The following is a 25,194-nucleotide window of genomic DNA, read 5'->3' as shown; positions in this document are numbered from 1 at the left end:
ACACTTATAGAATGAAATCATGTTAACCATCGATCATGTTTCATAACGTTTATTACTTGTGCATGTCTCTTGCTGGCTAAAGAAATTTTAAATAAATAGGAATAGTTCGAAACATATCTACTTTGAAATCAAAATCGGGCGTTTTAAAAGTTTTGTAAATATTAGGATTTCATTTCATTACCATTATCTTTAAGAATATCCAAGATTATGTCAACGCATTAAAAAGTTACGTAAAATAAACACGCATGGAGTTAACATATTTGAGAAGATAACCATGGTATTAAATATCACAGTTCATTTAAAAGTATGTCATAAATTAATAAACTAAAAAAAAGTCTGATATTTTGTTCGACAAAATAACTTGCGCTTGGTCGTGCATACCATCGAAATAGCATGTACTTCATTTGCTAAAGGGGAATAAAAAATCTTAATCAAACGGGTGGCCGTTTCTAGTACAACGAACCTAAAACAATAATAAATAATAGATAGATATTTAAAAATTAATTATTTTAGCCCTTACTCCACAAATGGAGAGAATTGCAATAAAAGTTACCTGATGAACTTGATGTGTTCCGGGATCTCGTCAGGTCCGGCCCCACTCATGAATATGTCGAAGAAATCAGCCCTCCCCACGGTCAGTAGCTGGACCTCACCCTGACTTGTGACAGTGGCGGTACGGCGAGAGTGGTGAAGTAGCGCCAGCTCCTACAGACAGTAAATTTACACGATGTATAAACTTAAACCAAACAAATTTCCACCACTTGTTTAAATAATCGAATAATTCAAAGAATTCTAAAAATTTCAGATTTAACGTTTTCCTTTTCGTAATTACAGACTGAGTTTGATGTTTGATACTAAAAAAAAAATGTTACCTTCAAATCGTGAAAATCCAGAATTTTTTTTTCAAATTAAACATAATTTAATGAATATACGAAAACTAATATTTTACGTATTTCTACTTGATATTATTGTCCTGTGTTTAATATTTCAAGAGCTGTTACCCCAAAACTCATTCCTCGCCTCATGATGGTGGCGGTTTTGACGAAGGATGCCCCTGTCTTTGGGTCTCTCAATAGAAGGGTAACAACGGCTACAACAAACAGGTTTATTACATGCAATGATATTTAACAATTGTGATGTTCTTCTCAGCGTCTATTTATCTAAAATTGTTACCATTAATTTTTTTTCAATTGTTCATAAATTGTTCAATTGTCCATCAATAACTTTTATTTTTCATTAAAATATAATTATATGAATTCCGGTAAATGATTGCAGTTCTAGATCAAGAGATTGAAGTACTAGCTTTAATAGTAAGTTTTGTTATACTTTCATGTTAAATACTGAAATCTGATTGGTTAAGACGCAGTTAATAATATTTACTATTACCCTCAGCGTAGCAACGCACTTGGCAACGGGTAACATTAAAAATGTTACATGCGCGAAAATTATGCGCGTACGGTTCGTTGTAGAATTCACGTTATTCCTATATAAAAGCAGTAAAATTTTCTTAAAAATTTTAAAAAAGACATTCAGTATAACAAAATAAATAGTGCCTGTTTGGGAGGATAACAGTTGAAATTGACACCCCTCGAAAACCATTGTCAACCTCCGCTTCGCGTCGGTTGACAATGGTTTTCTCGGGGTGTCAATTTCAACTGTTACCCTCCCAAACAGGCACTATTTATATAAGAGTGTATAGTATTCGATGATTTCAAAATATAACTGTTGTCTACATTTTTAAACCAAATTCTGTTTGATTAATCAACAAAAGTAATCAATTGTATAATCATTTTAAATTAATTTAATTGATTCTAAAATAAAACTCAAATCGTCGAAATATTGACAGCAAGCAAAATCCGCAACAAATTGGACATTCAGTGTTTTTCTTAATCTTCGTATTGCTGTAGAGGTGTTTTATTAAAACATTCGCATATCGATTTACACCATTAACTTTACTCTTGATTAAGAATATCTGTGTAAATTGCGAGAGAGAAGTATTAGACGACAATAACAATTTACTTGTCATGACTTCGCAAAGTTGAAAAGGCAATTTTCCACTTCTACTTTAGTATGAAATGGTTGCAGTTTTCACCTGAGTTGCTTGAAATTTGGGTCATGATAGATGTCTTACCTTGGCCAGAGACAATAAAATAGAAATTTTCTGCAAAATGGCCTTGTCTAATAATGATTCGTTTGGGTGGCACACTGCAAATGAAACAACGCATGCAGATAAACGAAAGATTTTGTTCTTCCTTTTTTTTTATTAATGTGAAGGATTTGCATGGAGGAAGTTTTGATAATTTGGTTATTTTTACATCAATATCAAGAAAAATGCTATTTTTTTCATAAGTATGTTTGTGCGAACAATGTCCTTAGGAATTTTTCTTGTTATTGTTGAAATCATTTTGTTAAAGCTATGATGAGCTACCTATAACTATTAATTATAATGCATCTCAACGTTTTGGATAACACTTACACTTCAAAATATGCCACTTTAGCTAATTTTTCTTGCATATGAAGCGGGTATTCGGCAAAGGAACGCATGATCTGTAATCCAAACATAGCCTGAAAGGATAGAAAAAAGATAAATTACACAGAGAGAGAAAAAGAGCGAAAGGTTTTGATATATATGCATCGCTGATTTATTAAGGGGAAAAAAAGAATATTCAATAATTGAAATAGTTCACCTACCGTCCAATTGACTAGTGTATACTTCTAACTGTGAGCAAGTTATTAAACAGTTGTATGGTAGAGGAATTAACAGCAAATAAATTGACGACATGCAGATTTTGAAAATGGAGTTTCGAAGGTTGTTTTTGACATACAAAATAGGGAAGCATAATTACTTCACTGCAGATCTATACAGACGAAATTGGAAAAAAAAAATCTTGGCGAAATCAGTGGACCGACGAAAAAAGAGATCAATTATCAATTTTAGCCAGCTACTCTTTTTAAGTTTTATAATTTACAAAATACAACCATGATTGATGGGTATAAATTTCAAAAACAAGAAATGAGTGAAGTTATATCTATTTTTCTTGAAATATGAATTGGTACATTTGTCAACATGCTGAAAAGTCTGGAAGCTCTCTCTCTCTCTCTCTCTCTCTCTCTCTCTCTCTCTCTCTCTCTCTCTCTCTCTCTCTCTCTCTCTCGTTCACTCTAGGGTCATCCATGTAAATAAAATGTCCGTCCCCCACACAGTATATAGAGAGATAAATACACGCATGTACCGTTTGCACTTGTTCAGGTGTCCGCTGTTCCGAGGGCAGACTAAGGATTCCTTTAACCTCCGAACTAAGATTAATCTGAAAAACAAATTTACACAGTCATACATCTAAGGTTTTTGAGGGACGGTGTAAGACACAGGCCCTCATTTCATTTTTGTCTGAGGGATGCGCCAATAACGCGACTAAACAAACAGTTTCATTGATAAAGAAATTGAAATTCGGGCTATTAATTCAAATGAGATTTTTTCCCCTGTCAATATTAAATATACCGAAAAACGGTGCTTTAGGTTTTCTAAATGTAATGTAACAAATATGATTAAAAGTATTTTTTTAGCACCTGAATGTAAATTATTATTGTTCGACCGTCCTCAAAATAAGTATTCTCGTTAAATTAAAACTGAATCACCCCTCCCCTAACACCCCCACTTCTAATCCCGCATTCAGCATGCATGGGTTGCAGCCCCTTTATCGTGTACACCCTTATATTAAACGTGAAGCTGCTCGTATGATTTTGATATACTGAAAAAATATCCTGAGATGTTTCATATTGAAGTTTACTTGCAACCAAGAGTAACACAACAAGTGATCTTAAAAATGACCCCATACGGGGAACAAGCGATGAAAATCGGTGGCAAATCAACAATATATCCTTACAAGATTGTATTAAAATGTAATCCCTAATACTGCATGCCGTGAGCTGGAAATATTGAATACAGGAGAAAGAACTAAATTTTTTTGAGTTTAATCGGTTTTCGGGATGCCAAATTAAAATTTGTCGAACACGGAATGCTTGCTTTTTTACATAGAAGGTTGGCTGTTGAATATATGTAGGAATATGGAAATCAGTCAAATGATTGAATTTGTCGATTTCATTGCTATTCTTAGGACAAGAACGTTAACAGATATGCGTAGCGTACCTCTTTGTTCGCTTTGAAGTAGTTGGGGTCAAATGAAAGCCCGGAGTTTTTCATGCTGGATGATTCCACCTCACTGGAAATATCCATAAAGGTCTTCATACCTTCACTGGGGTCACTGGTGAAAGAAACATACAATGAGAGAGAGAGAGAGAGAGAGAGAGAGAGAGAGAGAGAGAGAGAGAGAGTTAGTTCTACTTAGGAAATTAAATACATAGTGATTCATTCTGTTTATGGAATACAGTATGAATTTCGTACTCTCTTGAATGTAATTAATAATATTTTATTTACCTTCCAGAGGCGGAACTGGAAAATTTTAGAGCAATTTTCACCCAAAAAATGGCCTTTCTAAATTTTTCTCGTAGCTGAAACGAAAGTTTTATTGTAAAGTGTAAAGTCAGTGTGTACAGCACAGTTTCAAAACTATTGCAAACAAATTGAAAAGTGTGCTTAAAGATGAAATATATTTAAAAGTTTCAAAATCCGAAATTTTAGAATTCTTCAGCTATAAATGAGGTTGAGATTTATAATTGATAGATATGCTTTACTTATCAACATTAGAGACTTTTGTGTTCGAAAATTTGTATTCAAATGAAACTCATAAGAAATGAAACACATTGCACTTACTGCCTTTGCCTGCAACTCTTTGGCTATCTGCTGCTGTTTGGTAAAACGAAGGGACACCGATGACCTTCCCCCAGATGCATCTGGCTGTCCCCTAGGTTTAGGTGGAACAGGGGACGTACTAGTGATGCTACCACGAGGAGAAGGGGTGGACTCTGGTCCGAATGGAAACGGACTCGTGGTGTCCGTTGACCTCCTTCTCGACTCCGACACTAGGGATTCCGGTTTTAACTCTTCGACTTGCTGAACACTTTGATCAGTCTTTTTCGTGTCCCTTTTCTCCTCTACACTTTTGTCTGTTTCCTCACATTCCTCTTTTATCTTCTCAAATTTGGATTTTTTGGAAGAGTCTTCCTTATCATCTTCCGCTCCTTTATCGTCTTCCTCTTCATCTTCCTCCTCCTCTTCGTCTGAGACGTATCCTTTCAAAATATGTTTGTATCGGGCGAAGAGATCAAAGCCACTCTTCTTCTTTTTTGCCTTCTTGTTCAAATCATTCTGAGCTTTGTCTTGTTTCTGTTTGGCATACGTAAACTTCTGAAGAGACTGAAGGTTGCTGCCAGTATAGTTCTCCGGTCTGGAGTAGTAATCCAAATCAGTTTCCGGCGGATCACTCATCTCGGCTTCATCCAAATTAGAGCATGATACGAAACACTTCTGCAGAAGATAGGAACAATCAAGTTATGTCCTAATAAAACAATTACACTCATCACATTACTGAATTCAGTCCAGTTTAAAAAAACCGACTCTCACTATAGCTAAGCAACAGGTGAGAGTGATTTGTGGTCAAAACTTTTTTTTCTGGTGTTTCTCAACTTTATCACTATCACTTGTTTGCCGTAAAGATATGGATGGATTGGACGATACGAAGAAGTTTAAACTGTGAAGTATTGCTGAAGTATCTCTCCACTAGATTTATTCAGGGCCCATTTCATCGGTTGTCTCCAAGTGATTGGCAAAAGTCACTGCTCTCAAGCAGTTGACAATGTTTTGCCATTACTTTACAATGGGACAAAAATTATTGATCTGTAATCCAGAGCAATAAATCAAATCCTCATTCACACCTCCCAAAACATCAAATAGGGGGAAAAATCAGGGATAGAATTTCTTATCCATTGTTAACAGCGCGCCAACAAAAGTGTTTTATTGGCATGTACATGTAATTACGACACAGTTTAATGGGAAAATATGATCGCCGGTTTATGATTAAACAATTGCTGTATCTCTAAGCACAAGAAGTAACGTTATTGCAATTTAATATTTCCAAAATGATAAAATATCCATCTTGATTGACCTTCTGCCTTAAGCGGATTTGGTGGCGATTTAAACAAGTTTAAAGGGAAAGTGAAACAATATTGAATATAAAATCGAAATATATCACATTTCATACTCCATGAGAAAGTTTGTTTGGATTTCATTTAATTTTCTTTTCTCTATACTCTCCTTGAACAAAATGACAGATAAGTATTTTTTTTTTTTGCCACTAGCTTTCTTTTTGAGTGGATATACATGAAAACGTATATATATTCTTATGATGAAATAAATTAAGGCAAGTTATTTTGAAAAAGTCAGAGATAGACGGGTTAAGAAATTGAATTTCGTTACAGGGTTTTAAAAACTCTTCTGACATGTACCACATTAAATTTATTTTTCCTCTTTTCTGCTTAAGCAAATTTACTTACTAAGATATACCGTATGTATGTAAACAGACAAAGCGAACAACAGGGGTGTATTCTTTTTCTCCAGTAGGTGTAAGGTCGTTTTGATTTATGCCGAACTTAAGCATCAATTTGTCTTCAAATCCAAGACAACGTTCAAACACACCTCTATTCCTGGGTAACATGTGATGAAATAATGAGTTTACATTACGCAAGATGCCGTTTTGATTTGCTTTTTGAACAGCTAAATCAACAACAAGACGAAGTTCGAACAGACTCTTTAACAGATAACCTGTCATATACAAAGGTGAGAGAGAGAGAGAGAGAGAGAGAGAGAGAGAGAGAGAGAGAGAGATTACTGATAAGTCACACCTACCTTTCTTCTTCTTGTATTTGTTTGTCGCTTCGATTAAGAACAATTACGAAAACGTCATAAAGGCCATTGTGACGTCATGATATACAGACGTGGATTAACTCCCTTTGGATAAAAAATTACAGCAATTTAAAAAAAGAAAATGCGATATTTTTGAAAATCATTTAAAAAACAAATTTGACTGAATCTGTATAAGTTGTTCTTTAATACAGGCTTTATTATTTTAAGATAGAATATATGGCACATCATAAAATGTAATCTTTTGACATTCGAATTCGATTATTAAGATTATAATCAGACTTACAATGTACAACAGACTTTAAACCGATACCCAGCAAGTTCTACGACTCACTCCGGTCTTGGTAATTATAACTTTTTGACATCTTAGCGCAGTAAGGTCGAAATGTGAATTCACCAAACACATCATGATCTACTTATAACTGTGCGAATACTGATTAATTAAGCAAACAAAGCAAATATTTTGATTGATCTTGGAGTAACCTACCATGACGTTTCAAGCCATGTCGTGTCTGAATTCGTCAATTTTCGAGTTGCACATGTCAGTTTCCAAGTACCGCTGCCAGTTGAAATGTACAAAACTTCCAACTCACTTAAATTTTTTATCTATAGTATACAGTGTATAAAGATTTTCAGTCTCAGATGTAACAAATGTAGGTTTAATGAATCAGAACAAAGACACACCAGCGATATGTGTGCACACGTCATTAGTTGTTGTATATTTGCTATAAAACCCAATCAAATAGATTTTCTCATGAAGTGTGGCCCCCATTCAGCGCTTACAATAGAAAGTGACCATTTCTGTTGATCGTATAGAGTCAATGTTTCCGTTTCATTTGAGAAAAGTCTGTGCATTTAAGGCTGCCGGCCTTTTAAATTTTTCTCAAATCCAAGCAACATCACTTAGAGAAATTTGTGATTGTCTTGAAGAAAAGTACACAATATGTAGCTATTGTTGCCATGCGCTGTTGAACTTTAACAATTAATGTAAAGCAGTGTCCCTTGTTGGTATTACAGCTACATGTCTAATCAGGAGATATGTAGTTTATTTGAACTTTATTATTTACTTGATCAACTTATCCAAAATAGAGAAACTCAAGTATAATTCAACAAGTTATGCAATGGAATTAAAAATTATTCCATATAAACAGGAAAGGAAAAATGTTCTGACAATAACATAATTTTTCAGAGCTAATTCATTTCAGTATTTTGTAAACTATTGTAACAACTGATATATTACAATTGAAACATTAAATCGAAACTTTTTTAAAAAGCGGCACTTAAAAATAAGAAATAAACATGGATCCGCTTCACGTTGTTATAAAGATGTTTTTGGGGTTGGCCACAACAAGGAATGACATTACATTTTATTACCGTATTAAAGGAGTTTACAAGTGTTGAATTTAGACTTTTTATTTGTTGGCACCGCGAGAAAGAAGAGATTTAACAAATCGCTGTGTACCTCAGCCGAGCCCTCGCAAATCATTTGAAAATCAAAAAAATAATAAATTCCAAAAAAATCAATACAAAATGAAAAGAGGATAAACTTAATGCAGTGAAGTTTAAGCTTAAGCTCTCTACCACATTTACTGGTATGATAAATACGCTAAGATTTTATATATAAATTCGAAGGATAAACAGTTATCATCAAGAATTGTTTTATGACGTAATTTTTGTCATTTAACTATAATGTCCATTTCACAAAGTTGGAATTCTTAAAATGAACATGCACCCTTTATCTATAGCTATGAATTAACTTCTTCAATAGAAATGTTGAAGGGCCAAAACTTTCTTTTGTACAAAATTACCAGTACATTATGAGCCCAACTACTAGTATTTAAGAGCAAATAGTTCTTATTAACTTTGCTTATTTGCGTACAATCGGGGCTTCATAACAATTTATCCCTATGCGGATAGAAGTAGGTAATACATAAAACTGTCTGTTTTCTTGTGAATGCATCTTCATATGGAATCAGCCTATGTTAATGAAAAGAGCCAACAGAACTTAGGCACAATTGTGAGGACCCATTTACATTCTGTAGGGTACCAGGTACATCAATCCAACAACTTCTAAAGTACAAGTATATTTTGGGGTAACAGGTGTAAAGCCCCCTAAACTCATCCATCCACTATCCAAAGTCATGACATTAGTACATATTCTAAACAGACAAAATTTCATATCATACATGTAGTTTAATCAGATCAAAAAATAATTATAATCATACAACATATTCACCTATTACTGTGTAAGTATTCAAATAACTTAAAATAATCAACAAAAATATTGCAAGTCATTCATACAATCCTTAAACAAATAAGGAAGACACAACCACCCATATATGCCACATTTAGGTATCTCTACATGTAATAATCAATATAAGTGCATTAATTGTAATGATTGGATCTTATATATACACCTTGTATGAGTATTGTGTGTGTTTGAATACACTGTTTACAAATATCACAGTAATTGCTTGGAATGCATGTCGTCTGCTTCTGACTTCCGGTGTCAGGATTTAAAATGGCTGACATGGATCTGGACAGTACTGTAACCAGCTCTCCAGATGTCCCGAGTTCACCTGCATCAGTGCAGAGTAAGTCGTCAACTGGACAGAAATAAACAGAAAACATGTAAATATTCATTTGTTTGAACAAAAAATCGGGATCAAGAATTTCTTTTATGGATGGTCCGTCAATGAATTGGTTGAAAGGTGTACCTTATTTAAAACAGGTTTTGAGGACAATACATTAAACAGTCCTTTGATTGACACATTCTGAAAAGAACAATAAAACAAGGGCAATTAGGTCTCTGTTGAATTGTTTGCATATTATAAATCTATACAGAACTGCAGATACATGAAAAGAAATCATTAAACCACTCAATTATGAGATCCAAATGGTTAAAGAAAAGCATTTAGTTAAAATATTTATATCAAATTTCATCTGTACCATATCTACATACAAATTTTGTTTACATTATAAATTGATAAATAGTCATTTGACAGAAAACAATATATCTTTGTGACATATACGATAAGGTATGTGTATACAAACCTTGGAGGTAGTTTTCTGCATACACTTGTGAGCTGGAGTTCTGCGGTCATCCAAGAAGAGGGGATTTTCCCAATGGTCGTAATTTGTCTCCAGGATGTACCAGTTATTTGCTTGATCCATCCTCCACACATCAATAGCTTTCTCACGAGACCTGGTGATCACACAGCCCTAGATAAAAGAAATGCATTCCACAAAAAAATCATCATGCTCTTTAGAATAAAAATATATAAAACCAATGATCAAATCATAAAATGGATGAAATTTCACTATAGAAATCATTTTCCTAAAATTCTTTTGAATGATCAATACTTAGCGTTTTTCCTGCCTATATTCTTTTGAAATTATTCATCTTTAATTTCCTCTTTAAAAATGTCCTGTTCATTTCTCCTTTCTTTCCTTTATGAATCTAACCTTAACGGTTACCGGTATTCAGTGTGTATTAAAAGTTAATGGTGGATACCTCTCCTGACTTATTGCCTCCAACGATGAAATATGCAGGAGCCAGCATTTCTGTCTGGGACAACATGGCTACAGCCTCTTGGTAGGAGCCAGCTTTTTCCATTGTCTCTCTGGTCAGGAAACCCATCCACTTCCCTGTCCTGATCCCCAGAATCCACTCAAGTACACCTACATGATGGAGAAAGAGACAGAGATTCTGAGGTCTTTCTTAAAATTTCAAATATACACTTAATGATTATCAGTTTTTTCAGAGGAATCTTTCCATGCTTCATTTATTAAACTTGAAGATATCTTTCAATTACGATATATTTTCCCCTTTTTCAAATGCAAATTGATAAAGTCAAAACAATGTTAATTAAACATTGGCTTACCTATGTATCCACCATCCATGTTGAATCTTTCATTCATTGTTAGTGTGAACATTCCCTATCAAATACCCAAGCAACAAAATGAGCAAGGTTCTCACAGCAAATAATTCAAATTGATGTATGTAAAAATTGACCTGTTCTCATACAAGACTAAAAGGCAAATATCAGACCTTAGACAAATTCTAAATCTTACTGGTTTCACAGCTGTAAGGATACCAATGTATCCTGCAAAGTTCACAGATTTGAAGACAGTTTTTCCTCCCTTCTGGAAATCCAAGTTAACCACAGTAGGACGCAGGGCATCCGTTATTTCCCATGTCTTAGTTTTAACATCCCATCTAGAGAGAAAATTCAATGTCTGAAGAAGCAAGAGTTTTTTTCCCTTTGTTGGATTTCAGAGTAGATGATACATAATATTTTTATGTAACAATAAGTCTTGTAGTTCCTCCATTTTTTTTTTTTTTTGGGGGGGGGGTCTGAAATTTGTTTCAACTTCCATAATACGCTGTACATGTACTTACCCCAAAAATAGACCAAAATCCAGATTTCGTACATGGAAAAGTTTTCCTGTCAAAGTGATAAAAAGAAAATTAAGGTAAAAGCATTAAAAATCTTTGCAAAAGTCTTTATAAAGCAATATGAGCTGTGATTTTCATGCTTATTTTTTTTTTACAAAAATGTTACCGGTATTTTCTACTAAAATGACAAAAAATATATGTTTTTTAAATTTCTGTTTGCCATATTTTCGTGGGAAAAGCCATTGAGAAGCCTTAATTGGAGCAAAACTGAATTATTTTATCCTGTACAAATTTAAATTGATCTGCTATATATTCCTTAAAAGAGAAATTTTTCTTCTGACAAAAAATTATGTTTTTTCAAGTCTTACTTTTCATAAAAGTTTATTTTATATGCAGACTTCTCATACTAGCAGCTTTTTGCAGCAAAATAAAATTCTAAATCCTACACCTTATATTGCTTTAAAAACTGTTAACAATCCCAAAATACTTTATATCGTGGTAAAAAAAAAAACCTAACTCACAGCAAAAAAATTATTTCCTCTTATATCTAGGAAATAATTGCATTGCTATGATATTTAGAATTGAGGAAATTGCAGTAGCATAAATACTAGCTAGTAAACAGCCCTCCTCCCCATTTTTCATAAAATCTCAATCATTTTTACAAAGATACCAGTACTGAACACATCATAGAAGCATAAAGTATACTGTACACACCAGATGGATCTTCTGCTACGATGGAGGTACACACAGTGAAAAGTTCATAGAAAATGTTGTACAGCACTATTTCTCCTGGAAAAATGAAAATAAACATGCATTGAATATTGAAGAACTTGAACTTGTGTACCTGATACATGTTGAGAACTATATTCACCTCTGAAGAAATTTTGTTAAAAAATGAAAAATACATGTATGTTAAAAAGGTCACAGGGATATGAACTTGGTTAATCACCTGATCAAATCCTGTGAAGCCCAAAGGACTTCTCAGATGATTTGATCATGTATCAAACTAGATCTACCAGCAGGCAAATTCACTGTATTCACAAAGCATATACCGTATCTAAAGCATACCAAGTGGTATCCCTGTCGCTTCAGCCAACCCCCTCATTTCATCTGCATAAGGCTGGGGGAGAGTATCGTCTATTTTGCCCTAAAAAATTTTTTACCACTATGATTATTTCATCAGAACTAAATGTATAATATTATAAAAAATGTGAATTTAGGGTTTTCTACACATGTTTTCATGTATTAGTCTAAGAATCGCATTTGATCCTGCTGTTGCACATGTTGCAAGTCCACACATAACACACGTTCAAGCTGGACAGTAGACTTATATAAGATATTTTATAAAACTTAAAGACTACAAAGCAAACTTTAAAAGGCAAAAAAGGGCACTCATACTTTACAAATAATACCTGGTGTATAAAAGTATAAGTATGGCACTGTATGGGGACGGAATTATATTACTGAATCATGGGAAAAATCCATTTCTTTAAATAATCAATCAATTTAAACTAAAATCAATAAGATAATATAGGTGCAGTACCAGCTAGAGTGTATATATCTAAATGTATCAATGTTAGGGCCAGTTTAACATCCACATACCCCTTCATTGATAAGGAAATCGACCACTTTCCCTGTGGCATTCTCACTCCATGCTTTGGCAAAATCAATGAAGGAAACCAGCAGTTTCTTTATCTACAATGTAGATTCATGTATGCACACAATATTGTAACCTATGTTGAATATTTGGTAATTTGGTTTGCTTTGCATTTAATGAAATTTTGATGTAAAACATCTAAATTTTTTAAAATATATTCATGCATACCCCTGCTTTCTTCTCTTGGCCAACTTGAGTCCATCTTTGCTTTGGTGGTAAGTCTAGGTTAATAGTGTACCAAGGAACTGCATTTCTGCATGAACAGCACATTAACAATGTGAAAAAACACCATTTAAAACATTGCATGAAAGTTGTCTCTAAATTGGCTTGTTTACACTAAAGGATACGTATAAGGAAATAAATCCCACCCATACTCATGCAGGCAATCACATGAATATGATAAAGAAGTGTTAAGGGGAAATTGAAACTTCACAAAACATTATTTAACTGCAGGGTGTTAAGATTAATTATTTCATGATAATCAAATTACACAACTGCCATTTGATATCAGTTTAAATTTTAAGTACTGGGGGGGGGGGGGGGGGTGGGGGGTTGTAGTCTTCATTAATTCAATGATTACATGTATATCATATATCTGACTGTCTTTGCTCAACACTGAAGCCAACAGATAACAGCTCTCCTTGTACCAATACAGTCTAGCCGGTGTCATTATCAATACTCTATGTCTGCATGATAATGACAGTGTGTATTGCATTGATAACAATGGATTCTTCAACCACATGGATAGCTTTATCAACATAACAAAATCAGGTTAATAGGTAATCTCTAACTGAATTGTCAACTTGATCTTCTAATGTTGTTACACACAAATAAATCTTATGACCATTGTCTTCTTATATACAGTTAAAAATTAGAAATCTCGTCTTGGTAAAATATTGTGGATACTTAAAAATTCAATACTTACGTTTTATTTGGCGGATATGCATTGGAAACACAGGTCTCATTAAACTGAAATATGAACATAATTGAAACAAAATTTGTCTTATATTGTAATATAATTGTAACTGTGTTTATAAGTTACATATTACACTGTTTTTCAATCACAATTGTTGATAATTAACAATGTAAAAGCAATTACCGGTGGAAATTGACAGTTCCCCACCCAAAATACAACAGAAAGCGACAAGACCACCGGTATCCACATCGTGTAATCACAAACTGATAAAAACGCGAAAACAGGAAAATAAACAAAACAAAACTCGTGACATAGAGAAAGTGAAAGTAGGAACAGAGTTAACGTTCTTGCTGATGACGAACGACAGTTTACGGTGAAAACACGTAGGTTGAGGATCAACAAAGATGTCGCAGGTGTGTAACGTTTTGTGATATACCTTTACCGTTTAGAATGGAGATGAACCAATTTGTACTTATATATTGTTGATATGATTTAACAAAACAGCTGGGGTATTGTTTCAGACGTACGAGTTTCAGATGGCGATGACTTGCGAAGGGTGTGCAGGGGCCGCCAAGAGAGTGCTGGGCAAGCTTGGGGGTATGTTATAGTCATGTGCAAGTTTTTGTTATAAACTTTTCTGATTGGGTATAAACTTTTGTTATAAATTGTTGTAATTTACAAAGGTCATAAAATAAAAGTGAGATTTTTAAATCCGTGAGGGTTGCTTCTATAGCAAATTTACATTGATAATATTTCCTCACATATAAATATAAACATGATAAACTTGGCATTAATTTTCAATGATGTGTACCAATTATTGTGAAATGGTATTTGTTTCATTTTTTTATATATTCCTAAGTTTTAAGAAAGACTGTGCATAAATTCTTTTGTGATCATTCAAAAAAGCTATCTTGAAGTGCTGTCTAACAGTGACTGACATAAGACTTACAAAGAGGTGTAGCTAGAATATGATCCATTAATTGAATAATTTGCCATTCTTTAATTATTAATTACAAATTTTTACTCACTTTATTGAATAATGTAAAGAAATGTTCACAGAGAGGTAAATGTAAACAATTAAAATGATTTTTGGTAGTTTCTTGTGGTGATGAATTAGCTATCATTGCAGATAAAAAATCATTTCCCCTCTGGCATCAGTTCCTGTAATGCTTTTCACCTTCCATTAACCACCAAAGAAAGTATTTTATTGTTTTTAATAAAATTCATTGAAAAATAAGGTGAATTTACTTAATTGATTTAAAAATACTCAAATAAGGTGATTCTACTATGCCCTCTTGTATTATTCATGTTAACTTTGTGAAATATGCAAGCACACATACAAACATATGAATGTATACACACATGCATCAGCGTGGGGGGGAGAGGATTGTCCTTACACACATATGTATCAGGAGTGAGGATGATCTTTTTATTTTAGCTCTAGAATACTTTATGCTGTGGTAATTTCCAAAATTTAGATAGGTATAGGGTGTGTTAAGACCGCAGAACTTGACTGGCAAGATTGGAAATATACAGCTTATGTCAATTTCACCGGTTACAGGCAAAACATTTGAAATAGGCGAGGACAAATTGAACCGGACGTCTGAGAAAACATTGGATTGAAACTGTAGTGATAGAAAGTGTTTTTCAATCCACCTCAGCGTTTCTACCTTGTTAAAGTATATGACTTAAAGCGATCGAAAAAATTTTAGTATCAGCAAGGTGATTGATAAACATTCTATGTTATCAATACATGTAAGTATATAATAAGCAAATATGAGAAGATCCTAATTTGGGAGATATCATATGCAAGGCAAAGCTTTGTCCGGTGACTTTAAAAAATCAGTCGTCACAAGTTCGTATTTAGCTAGTTAAACAATGAACGCGCATATCATATCTATTCATATACATTAACTTTAGAAATAGTTTTTATCTGGATAAAATTTGAAATTATTCACCCGAATTTGAATTATTCCCCTTGGGGAATAAACCCAGATTCAACAATGGCCCCACTTGATTTCAGACTTGTTACAATGTACATGTATGACTGATTCTCTGAAGTCATCAGACGATGCTTTCCTGATTATAATCACTCCCAAAGTGGGATCTTCCCATATTTGCTAATTATATATTTATTGATTAAATAAAATGTTTAACAATGGCTTTGTTGATACCAAATATTATTTTTTCAATAGTTTTAGAAATGCTGAGGTGGATTGAAAATACACATCCTATAACTGCAGTTTTAATCCAATGTTTTCTCAAGCATCCGCATTAATTTGTTCCCGACCATTTCAAATGTTTTGACTGCAACAGGTGAAATTGACATAAGTTGTACATTTCCAATCTTGCCAGTTAATGTTCCGCGGTCTTAAGTGAAGGTGTGTCAGTTATTCTTGTGACAGTCACAGAGCAAAGTTATGCCTGCACAAGGATGTGTTCTGTGAAATTGTGATGGCATGGCAGCATTTTATGGTACCTGGTGCAGAGTTATACAGGCTAACTTAAAGGCACATTCTTTATTTTGTTAGCATGGCAATGCATGTGTTTGAACTTGTGATTGTAGGATGTTTTGTTGTGCAAAGTTATGTTATGTACAGCACTGAATTCTGTATTGCATTTTTTTTTGCAAACTTTAATTAGCTGCACAGAGAGAGAGAGAGAGAGAGAGAGAGAGAGAGAGAGAGAAATTATACAATTTTCACAGTGTAATATATTCAAGATACAGTTTGATAAAATTCCCATTTTATATCCACTAAAAATCCATTTTAATGTATAGATAAGATTGCATCAAGACAAAAATATTCTTGTTGCTGTGAACTGAGGAAATTATCCTATGTACAGCTCTACTGGTACCAAGTATTTCACTTCATTGGAGGTGACTCAATTTTGTTTGGAAAACTGTGAATTGTAACATTTAAAACAGTTGTTCATGCAGAAATTAATTTTATTCCATACATGTGTATACTTGTAAAAGGAAAAAAAAAACTTGCTTTATTTCAAGATAGAATGACATTAATGATAGGCATGTCTGGAGGACTCCAGAATAAAGATAAGCTAAGTCTGTTAAGACCGAGCTCCTTGTACCCATATTAGAATTAAATTTATTTAAATTTAATTGTGCAGAGCTCACTGTTAAAAGTTTCTTAATCCATGAGGAGGAATGTACATGCACATGTATGTTTAAATTATTTTCATGAAACTGGGGCTAGTTCACATTCAAACAGTTTGCCCCTTTCTTTACATATCTTAAAAGATTGAAAGATTCAGAATTGTTGGGAGATGGGAAATAATTTTATGCCAGAAGGCTTAAAATGAACTAAATTTCCAGCCATTGCTGCAGATTGAGTTACATGTTATCTAGTATTAATAAAAAAAATGAGAGAAATAGTGCAATTTGCGCTGACATCCTATATCCTTTACTTTTACAAGAGTCATAAAATATGTTACAGGATGTAACAAAATATTTTATATGACCGGTGTTTCATATTAGATAAATTAAACATTCTTTCCATTCCATGCCTTGCAGACATCACTGGTAGTTTAACCTATCATGTTCATGTTATATGCATTTTGAAAAGAAAAGTTATAGATATAATTTGATTCTCTGAAGTATGAGGATTACATGAAATGGTGAAAAGATTTTTTGCAGATTACATGGAAAACAAATGTCAAAATGATTAATTAATGTAAAAAAAATGCAAATCTGAACAAATTCTGCCATCACACTGTTTACCATGCAGAGATTAAACAACATCATTTAAAATGAAAAAAAAAAAAAGATTAGAAAACTAGAACATGTAGAAAATATATGCAGAGGTAGATGGGATAGATAAACAGAGGGACAAAAAGGGCATGCAGTCATTTGTGCACCCAATTTCTAGGGCATGAAAGCCCAAGTATAAATCTCACTTGTTTTCCATAGGAATATACTTGCATGCACTTTTAATTAGTGAATAAAATACACAGACAACTCATTGTTTTATTTTTTTCACACGGTTTGGTGCAGCGATGATGTTCTAAATTTTCACCATTCACCCATCAAAATTACATGCATATATACGTATATAAGTATTTCAACAATTCAATGCTTCTTTGGCGATTCATGTCGGATATGAAGGTGGTGAAAGAAAAAATTCATAATGCAGGTTATGTAGTACAATATAAGAGAGAGAGTATTTCATGTTTTGTTCCTTGTTCTAATTTAACTAAACAATGGAGAATTACCAGGAAATAACTGCTATCATTTTCCATCACTATGATGAAATTATACTGCATGTATATATTTCATTATAACTATTATTGTAAAAATTAAATCCTCTATGATATCTTCTTTGTATTAAAATTATCAGAATTCAGAATCCTAACATTGCATATTTTAGTTCAAGTGATCATTTATTTACTATATGCCTTGTTCATTAAGATTTGACAGTAAAGGATTTTCATTATTTTCCATCTACTTGTCTATACTGTACATGCATGTACGTCACAGTGCAAACTCAATATCGTAAATTATTGTAAGATATCTAAAAAACGTGGTATGGAATATAAAGGAATTCATTTTCTTTTGTGTTTACAGACAAAGTGACAAATGTGGAAACTAGCGTAGAAAACCAGAAGGTCACTGTGACATCGTCCATGACCTCAGATGAGTTGTTGGCAGAGCTCCAAAAAACTGGAAAGGAGGTCAAATTTATAGGAGCAGTTTAGTTTTCATTATCAAAAAAAGGTTTGTGAAAAAGAAAACCATATTGAAAGACGAAATCTAAATAAAACATATATGTACTCAATGATATGTATACCATAATGATATTATCCCTGAACATAAGGGTTATGGGTGTTTAAAACTGCAAACTCTCATTCTCGCCTTTCATATACTCTTTGAAATTCCTTGTTGCACCCTTGCAGTTGTTCACTTTCAATGTTTTGTTGCAATTACATGCAATTTTGAATGTTAATCCCCTTTCCACTTCAGAGGTGTGAACAAATTTCGACTCTGCCAATATATTCTGCTCTAGACCCAACTAATAGACATCATTTTAAAGGGAAACTACTCATGACAAATTGAAAATAATTTTAAAGGGCGACTACGGTACTCCAATGAAATTCGAATTAAATATACATGCAGGATTATTTGCTTTTTCGGTGCAACATTTCTATTTTATTCAATTTTGTATCAAAACTTATAATATACCAGTATTATATCTATATTCTCTGTGTTACATACAACATGCATTTTGGTACCCTTTGTATACTAAAATGTGATTGGAGATGAAACCTAAATAATGCTTCATTGAGTGAATTACATATGATTTAGATTAAGCTATACATTTTAGTCAAATGCATGACTGTATACAGAAACCCCAAGTCTTGTATAAATTTGAGACTGATTGTGGTTTCATATGATAGGTTATTCAATCTTATATGGAAACTTAGTTAACAAAAGTACATTGTATATCAGATGTTGCCATGTTTCAATAACAGATATGTGATATTTTTTTTAAAATTTTCAATGGATATGTTGTATCTCTTTGTCTTCATAAGATACTTATACAATGTACAAGTTATATCTTGTATTTTGACAGATTGGCTTACTTGGGTATCCTGGAGGAGAATTCACAGTAATACCATTCCATTACTGCATCTCATTGCATTTTGATATTATGCCAGATTAATATTTATACATAAATCCACAACTCGAAAAACGGAAGAAACTTGAAGTTGAATTTTTGTTTTGAAGAGACAGTAGAAATTTTAGGCCAAATGATTTAGAAACAATGATAATTAATGTACTATACTTTTGATTTTTGAAATTTATTTGTAACACCATTTACCTAATTGGAAGCAGATTTTAATCTTACATTTGATATACATGATATATGTTGTTTGGTGCTTTTTATCATTTTAATAAACACATACATTAATTGTTTTTAGTGTATTTCTCATTGGTATCAGGAGAGAACGTACATGTATTATTGTGACCAAGTTTGAACCAATTTTCATTAATAAGCAGGAAGATACATGTAATATATAACTAAAAGTATTGAAGGATGGAAATAAGTTCCCTTATATGTTGAACGTTTTTTTTTTTTTTTAACTTCGATTAAGGTCACCTAATAATTCATTAGAGCTTTAAAAGAAGTCTTTATTGTTTCAACATATGTTAAAATATAAATATATAGTTGTACAAAAAAGAATTAACAATATACTTTGTACAAAACCTAAAATTGAATATTGGATTTGTTGTTTGTTCGTAATTCATTTTGAAAATTTGTTTCTTTATTAGATATTCCTTGTAAAAAACAGTTCAAAAGGTAACCCATTGAAAATACATCCAATTGTATATAACAAATATCAAAGTTGAATCTGTCCACTCTTATATTCACTGAGCTGAGTTAGCAATGTGCATTTCTGGTATCGGGATCTTTCTTCCAAGTTTTCTAAGATTCTACTTATACCAAATAAGGTACTCTGGGTAGGCCTGATTTCTGTCGTACACCACAAACTCTCTGTCCGAGAAGCTTCCACCATTGGCCATTACACTGTCGTACATATCTTGCTGGGTTCCTCCACCCTTGCTCGAATTTGTCTTAGTTGGCGGTCTTTTGAAATTACCTCCTTGTCCAGTCAAGTATACATCGCCAAGACACATTCTGATGAGGAACATGGGACATTCCCCTTTACTGTTTGGACCTAGGAAAACAATATTTTGGTATATTGTATGTTTTATATTACGATTTGAAATTATCTTTTAATTGTGTATATATCTCAACAATTTTATAGCTTATACATGTATAAGATGTTTGTGGAATATCGAACTGTACACACGTGTCATTTGATTAAGAATTTAAAAAGTTGACAGCATGAAATGGCTCATTATAAAATAATATAAAAGCAAACACTCTCATATTTACACTGCTCTTCCATCTTTGCAAAATTACCCCCCAAAAATGTATTACACGTACTAGTATAGATTTTTATGAACTTTGCTCCATTTTGCCGTCATTGCAAACACAATCCGCACTCGGGCCAGCGGGTTATTTAAAGGAATATTTGACTTATGTTTTCATGATTATAATTTTGAAAAAAAGTTTGGAAAATATAAGTAAATTGACGCTTACCAACGTAGCCAGCGGACTTGGAGGCCACTTCCGCCCCATACACACCACTCCCAACTCTCCCAGAGTTGGCCAACCTACTGTCCAATCCTTGAGAACAAATAGCATCAACATGCTGGGCATTCGTGCCGTGGAAAAAGTAATACTCGTTGATTTCCGGATAGGTGTGCTGTGTCATTGAAGGATCTAACCTTTTCATTACCTTTACGGGTCCTTGTGAGGACTTTATCTTATCCAATGGAACAAAGTTTCCTTCAACGTAGGCTTTCCGGAATAACCTCTGACATTCTTCTGCGTATTTCTGAAACAGGTCGACATTCTCCACTCTTTGAATACTTTTGATAGTGTGCGTACCCATCGTGCTTTTGAAGGCTGCCGCTATCGAATTAGACACAACTTGATCCACAGGTTGTAACGAATGAAAATGTGTCCTTACGTCTAGATTCCAGTCCTTCAGAGTATTCCTGTGAGTGTATTTTGTCCAGTATTTTGGTGTTCTCAGTTCCTCGCGATATTTCCAGGACAACCAGTCTTGTGTGCCACGAGGGGGTTCGGCGTACTGGTGAGACTGTCTGTGGGGGACTGGGTGTCCAACAGGGTTCACTGCAGAGATGCGTTAAGACCCATTTATCAAAATATCCCCATTCAACACTTTGAATATTCAAGTTAAAAAAATTTATGTTCATAAAAATTTGAAAAAATTGTCAATATATATATGCAAAACAATTATTTACCTTTTCTTCCTGGATGTGATATTTCATCTTTATACTCCTAATATACGAACAATTTTAACAAAAAATCATTTATATGATTTTTTTTTCAAGTGCATAGAGACAACAGTCATAAAATGTAGAAATACAATGTAAAATGACTTGAAATACTAAAAACCTTTTCCAGCTGACGTAAGTCTGGGCTCCCACCGTACAACACGATTCGAACTTCAGCAATGCTGTATTTCTTGGAAAACTTTACTATGCCAGCCACCATGCACGCAGCTGCTACATTCAGTGGAAATTTGAGATTTCCGGCACCCAAAGCTGGGAAAGCGATTGTTTTGTGTCCTTTTGACATTGCCTTTTCCAAGCATTTATAGACAAACTCTTCAAGAACCTGAATAATCATGGACCATTTAGTTTAAATAGAACTATATTTAATAGTATATGTACAATATATGAATTTTTTTTGCACTGAACATGCTATTTGTGGAAGCTTACAATATCTGGCTGATTCGTGCTACCAGCGCCTTTGGAATACCATGATAGCAAAGCCCCATGGAAAACCTCAGCACATTTTAGGTTGTAACCCTTGGTAACTGCGACTTTTCCGTAAGGAAGGCTGGTATTATTCTGAAGTAACTCCTTAGCAAGATTGGGACCGGCAGCTGCTACAATGGCAGAACAAGAACCGGAAGTCATGGCCAGGTCCTGGCCGACGCTGTTCACGATGACGTCAACCTTCAAATTCACAAAAAAAGAATCCAGTTTGATAGAAAATACATTCTGCATTTATGAAACTAAACGCCAATGCTCATTATTATACTCATGAAATTGTCAAGTGACATGTAGGCTGATGTCGTACATTTTGATTCGATAGACTTCCTACTACGACATTGACTGGGATTCTGTTGATGGATCCACCTGCCACTGTCCGTGACGTCCCTTGTGAAGAAGAACTCGGTGGTGGGTTATGAGATATTGACCCTTGGTTGATTAAAAAATAATATATATATATTACTGATATCAGATCGATTCTACAGTTTGGAACTGAATGGATAATTTTTTTGGTTTAAGGATTATCATTAATTTTCACTAACCTGATGCACCCATGCTAATTCCAAGCTCCTTTGATAATTCCTGTAACAGTTTTCAGATGCTTGACTGTACTTGAATTACCATGTTTATTTTTTAATTATGTGTCTTTTGAACCCAAAATTTTTTCTTGAATTTTAAGATTAAAATGCGGTAAAACTGACATTTTGATAGACATACAAAGAAAATAGAAAAATAGAGGCAGTTAATACCTTTCATTTAACAGACGAAAGTGAAAGAGTAGTGCTACAACTACCTTATTTGGCGTATAATCATGATAATGTTACTACTTAATATTCTATAAGGAATATCATGCAAGGAAAGAGTAGTACTGCATCTGTCCACATACATATTGTACGGTCGCACAGTCGCCGCTTCCACTAAAGACTACAATCGAGATGTCTGTGAGGAACGCCTGATGTTTGTGAGCGAATCGTTTAATGCTCTGGACCATTCCCTGAACGGCTGCCTTTGTTGGGTACCCTAAAGCACCGATGCCGAGGGTAGGAAATGCAATTGATCTCATGGAGTTGAAGTTTGCAGTTTCCAAACATCCGGACACAAATTGTTCTAGACACTATAAGTATATATATCTTGGTTTAGTTTGCTTTTTAAAGCATTTGAAGTAAAAGACTTTAAAAATTAAAATTCATTAACATTGCTTTCACTTATGGAGTGTAGGGTAGCAGTAACAAACTTTCAAAGGATCTGGAGAGGAAGTTCCCCACTTGGGCAGTGAACCATGAAGCACGTATTTGCACTTTAAATTGTGTCCTTGGGTAGTGACAACTGAACCATAATCGATTCCGTTCCTTGCAACACTGCTAAGTTCATGCTGAAGTCCAGGTCCAGCGTCATTTAGTAAAACCCGCGACAAGGCACCAGAGCTGAGCTGAAGATCCTTTGGAGCACAATGGGCCAATACATCAGCCTGAATGTAAGATGCAAATGTTGTTCATCAAACCATGAATGCATCTCTTGCAAGTGGCTTCAAGAAAATTTGCTCCAGTAACATAATTTACAGAAAGAATGGCGAGAGATGAGGATGCCACTATAATATGACTAATGTTTCGTTTAAAAATCTGCATGTTGTATTTGAGAAAGCTTAATGCCCCAGTCACACATTCACGGATCAACTCCACGGTTCTACTACGGAATATTTTCCACGGTTGACACCGGAAAATCAAAATTAATAATGTCCCAGTCACACATTCACAGATCAACTCCTAGGTTCTACTACGGAATATTTTCCACGGTTGACACCGGAAAATCTAATGATACGGAGTTAGTACGGATGCACTACGGAATGGATACAAATTGATACATACGAATTACTACGGATTTATACGGAGTTAAAACGGACTTCTACGTGCTAAAACGGTTTAGTAAGTTTTTCTAAGGAAGTACTACGGTGGTTTCATCCGTAGTGGAATTTTGAACATGTTCAAAAATTGTCGCAGCTATACAAGTATTGCTACGTTTGGATACGATAACAGACGGAAAAGCCACGGGTCAATACATATCGCCACGAATGATTCCGGATCGCTTCCGTAGCTAATCCGGCATTTAATCCGTGAATGTGTGATGGGGCATTACGTTACCAACCAAACCAAAACATTAATCTTTTTTTCCTGATAAATATTGGAACGAAAGATTTAACGCATCTTAACACTGTCTGGTTTTATGATACCACCACATATATAAACTTACGCTTATCTGGTTCAGGGCACCAATTACCACTCGTACATTTATGGCTCCGATCCGTACACTGCTAGCGCTACCCCCAGAACCACTGGCTATTGGTGGGTGACTACGTGACGCTGACCAGCCTACACCTGTGTGTTATTGAAGTAAAACCGGGATGTTCCATGCCTTATGAAATGGAATTTCATGGTCATGCGTACAAAGAAAATATAGATAAATGTGATACTTACTCTGTAATGGGGCAGATGATGAACATTTACTTGCAGCGTTAAGAAAGTCCTGTTTACGATAATAGAGAAACGTTCTACGTTGTATTCATATAGTATTAAAAAGATGAAGCAGTAAAGGGTTCAATTTCCATGCGTAATTTACATGTATAATGTGCAAAAGTTATGAACTTTTTAAGTAATAAAAGCAATGATTCTAAAATCAATTAATTTGAGAAGAATTTATCATATGAAGTGGATTTATACCAGACTTTGTCACTGTGACATTGTTCTTTTAAAAGTTAAAATTCTAATAACGGCCTAGATTCTTTTATACCGATTTATAAGAATTGCAGGAGACATAACAGAAACGAAACTTTAAATTGACGGTTTACCTGAAAACAACTGCTTTCTTGTGAGTAGATGACGATATAGACAGTTGTCAATGTTCGTGACGTGAAATCTTCTATACATTCTAACATTATATCAGCGACCCGTGGTGTTGGATAAGAAAGGTATCCGGTCCCAAACGGTGGGAAGGCGATAGAATGGTAACCGTCTGTATCAGC

The 25,194-nt window shown here is 34.0% G+C and overlaps 2 protein-coding genes and 1 long non-coding RNA gene across 3 annotated transcripts in view; all 3 read right to left on the bottom strand.

Annotated features, from left to right (window-relative positions):
- Window positions 1-7,747, bottom strand: part of LOC128191553 (cyclic nucleotide-binding domain-containing protein 2-like) — a 14,420-nt gene extending 6,673 nt beyond the window's left edge. Inside the window, exons 1-10 of the mRNA XM_052863685.1 lie at window positions 7,305-7,747; window positions 6,803-6,904; window positions 4,772-5,425; window positions 4,436-4,509; window positions 4,148-4,262; window positions 3,234-3,308; window positions 2,477-2,565; window positions 2,132-2,205; window positions 1,002-1,090; window positions 554-705 (exon numbers count right to left, since the gene is read on the bottom strand). Of these exons, the coding sequence (XP_052719645.1) occupies window positions 554-705; window positions 1,002-1,090; window positions 2,132-2,205; window positions 2,477-2,565; window positions 3,234-3,308; window positions 4,148-4,262; window positions 4,436-4,509; window positions 4,772-5,386 (1,283 nt within the window). The 5' untranslated portion in view covers window positions 5,387-5,425; window positions 6,803-6,904; window positions 7,305-7,747. The remainder of the gene's footprint in view (window positions 1-553; window positions 706-1,001; window positions 1,091-2,131; window positions 2,206-2,476; window positions 2,566-3,233; window positions 3,309-4,147; window positions 4,263-4,435; window positions 4,510-4,771; window positions 5,426-6,802; window positions 6,905-7,304) is intronic.
- Window positions 7,748-8,990: 1,243 nt separating this feature from the next.
- LOC128191554 (uncharacterized) lies at window positions 8,991-25,099 on the bottom strand. The gene is made up of 22 exons (XM_052863686.1): window positions 25,021-25,099; window positions 24,426-24,550; window positions 23,413-23,646; window positions 23,065-23,292; window positions 22,721-22,760; window positions 22,486-22,616; window positions 22,122-22,361; window positions 21,796-22,017; window positions 21,642-21,678; window positions 20,911-21,510; window positions 20,242-20,482; window positions 18,367-18,454; window positions 12,819-12,911; window positions 12,285-12,363; window positions 11,931-12,005; window positions 11,220-11,265; window positions 10,892-11,036; window positions 10,702-10,756; window positions 10,332-10,498; window positions 9,872-10,039; window positions 9,535-9,591; window positions 8,991-9,423 (listed from the first exon to the last, which is right to left on the bottom strand). The coding sequence occupies exons 1-22, from the start codon at window positions 25,097-25,099 to the stop codon at window positions 9,334-9,336; spliced, it is 3,240 nt and encodes a 1,079-aa protein (XP_052719646.1). The 3' UTR covers window positions 8,991-9,333.
- On the bottom strand, window positions 13,039-13,984 carry LOC128191555 (uncharacterized). Its single transcript, XR_008244438.1, has 3 exons — window positions 13,973-13,984; window positions 13,799-13,842; window positions 13,039-13,126 (listed from the first exon to the last, which is right to left on the bottom strand). It is a non-coding gene; the product is annotated as an uncharacterized LOC128191555 (long non-coding RNA).
- Window positions 25,100-25,194: the final 95 nt, after the last annotated feature.

This window comes from Crassostrea angulata, chromosome 7 (genome assembly GCF_025612915.1).
Source record: "Crassostrea angulata isolate pt1a10 chromosome 7, ASM2561291v2, whole genome shotgun sequence".
NCBI classification, from domain to species: domain Eukaryota; kingdom Metazoa; phylum Mollusca; class Bivalvia; order Ostreida; family Ostreidae; genus Magallana; species Magallana angulata.
Note: the sequence above shows the minus strand (reverse complement) of the source record. Positions and strands in the feature narration are given on the sequence as shown.

Bases quoted from the DNA above. Each gene is read 5' to 3' on its own strand.
- LOC128191554 (XM_052863686.1), bottom strand. From the start codon at position 25,099: ATGTATAGAAGATTTCACGTCACGAACATTGACAACTGTCTATATCGT. The intron at 10,757-10,891 runs GTAAGATTTAGA...GGTATTTGATAG, and splicing joins TCCTTACAGCTGTGAAACCA to GGAATGTTCACACTAACAAT. The intron at 9,592-9,871 runs GTTTGTATACAC...TGTTCTTTTCAG, and splicing joins TGCAGAAAACTACCTCCAAG to AATGTGTCAATCAAAGGACT.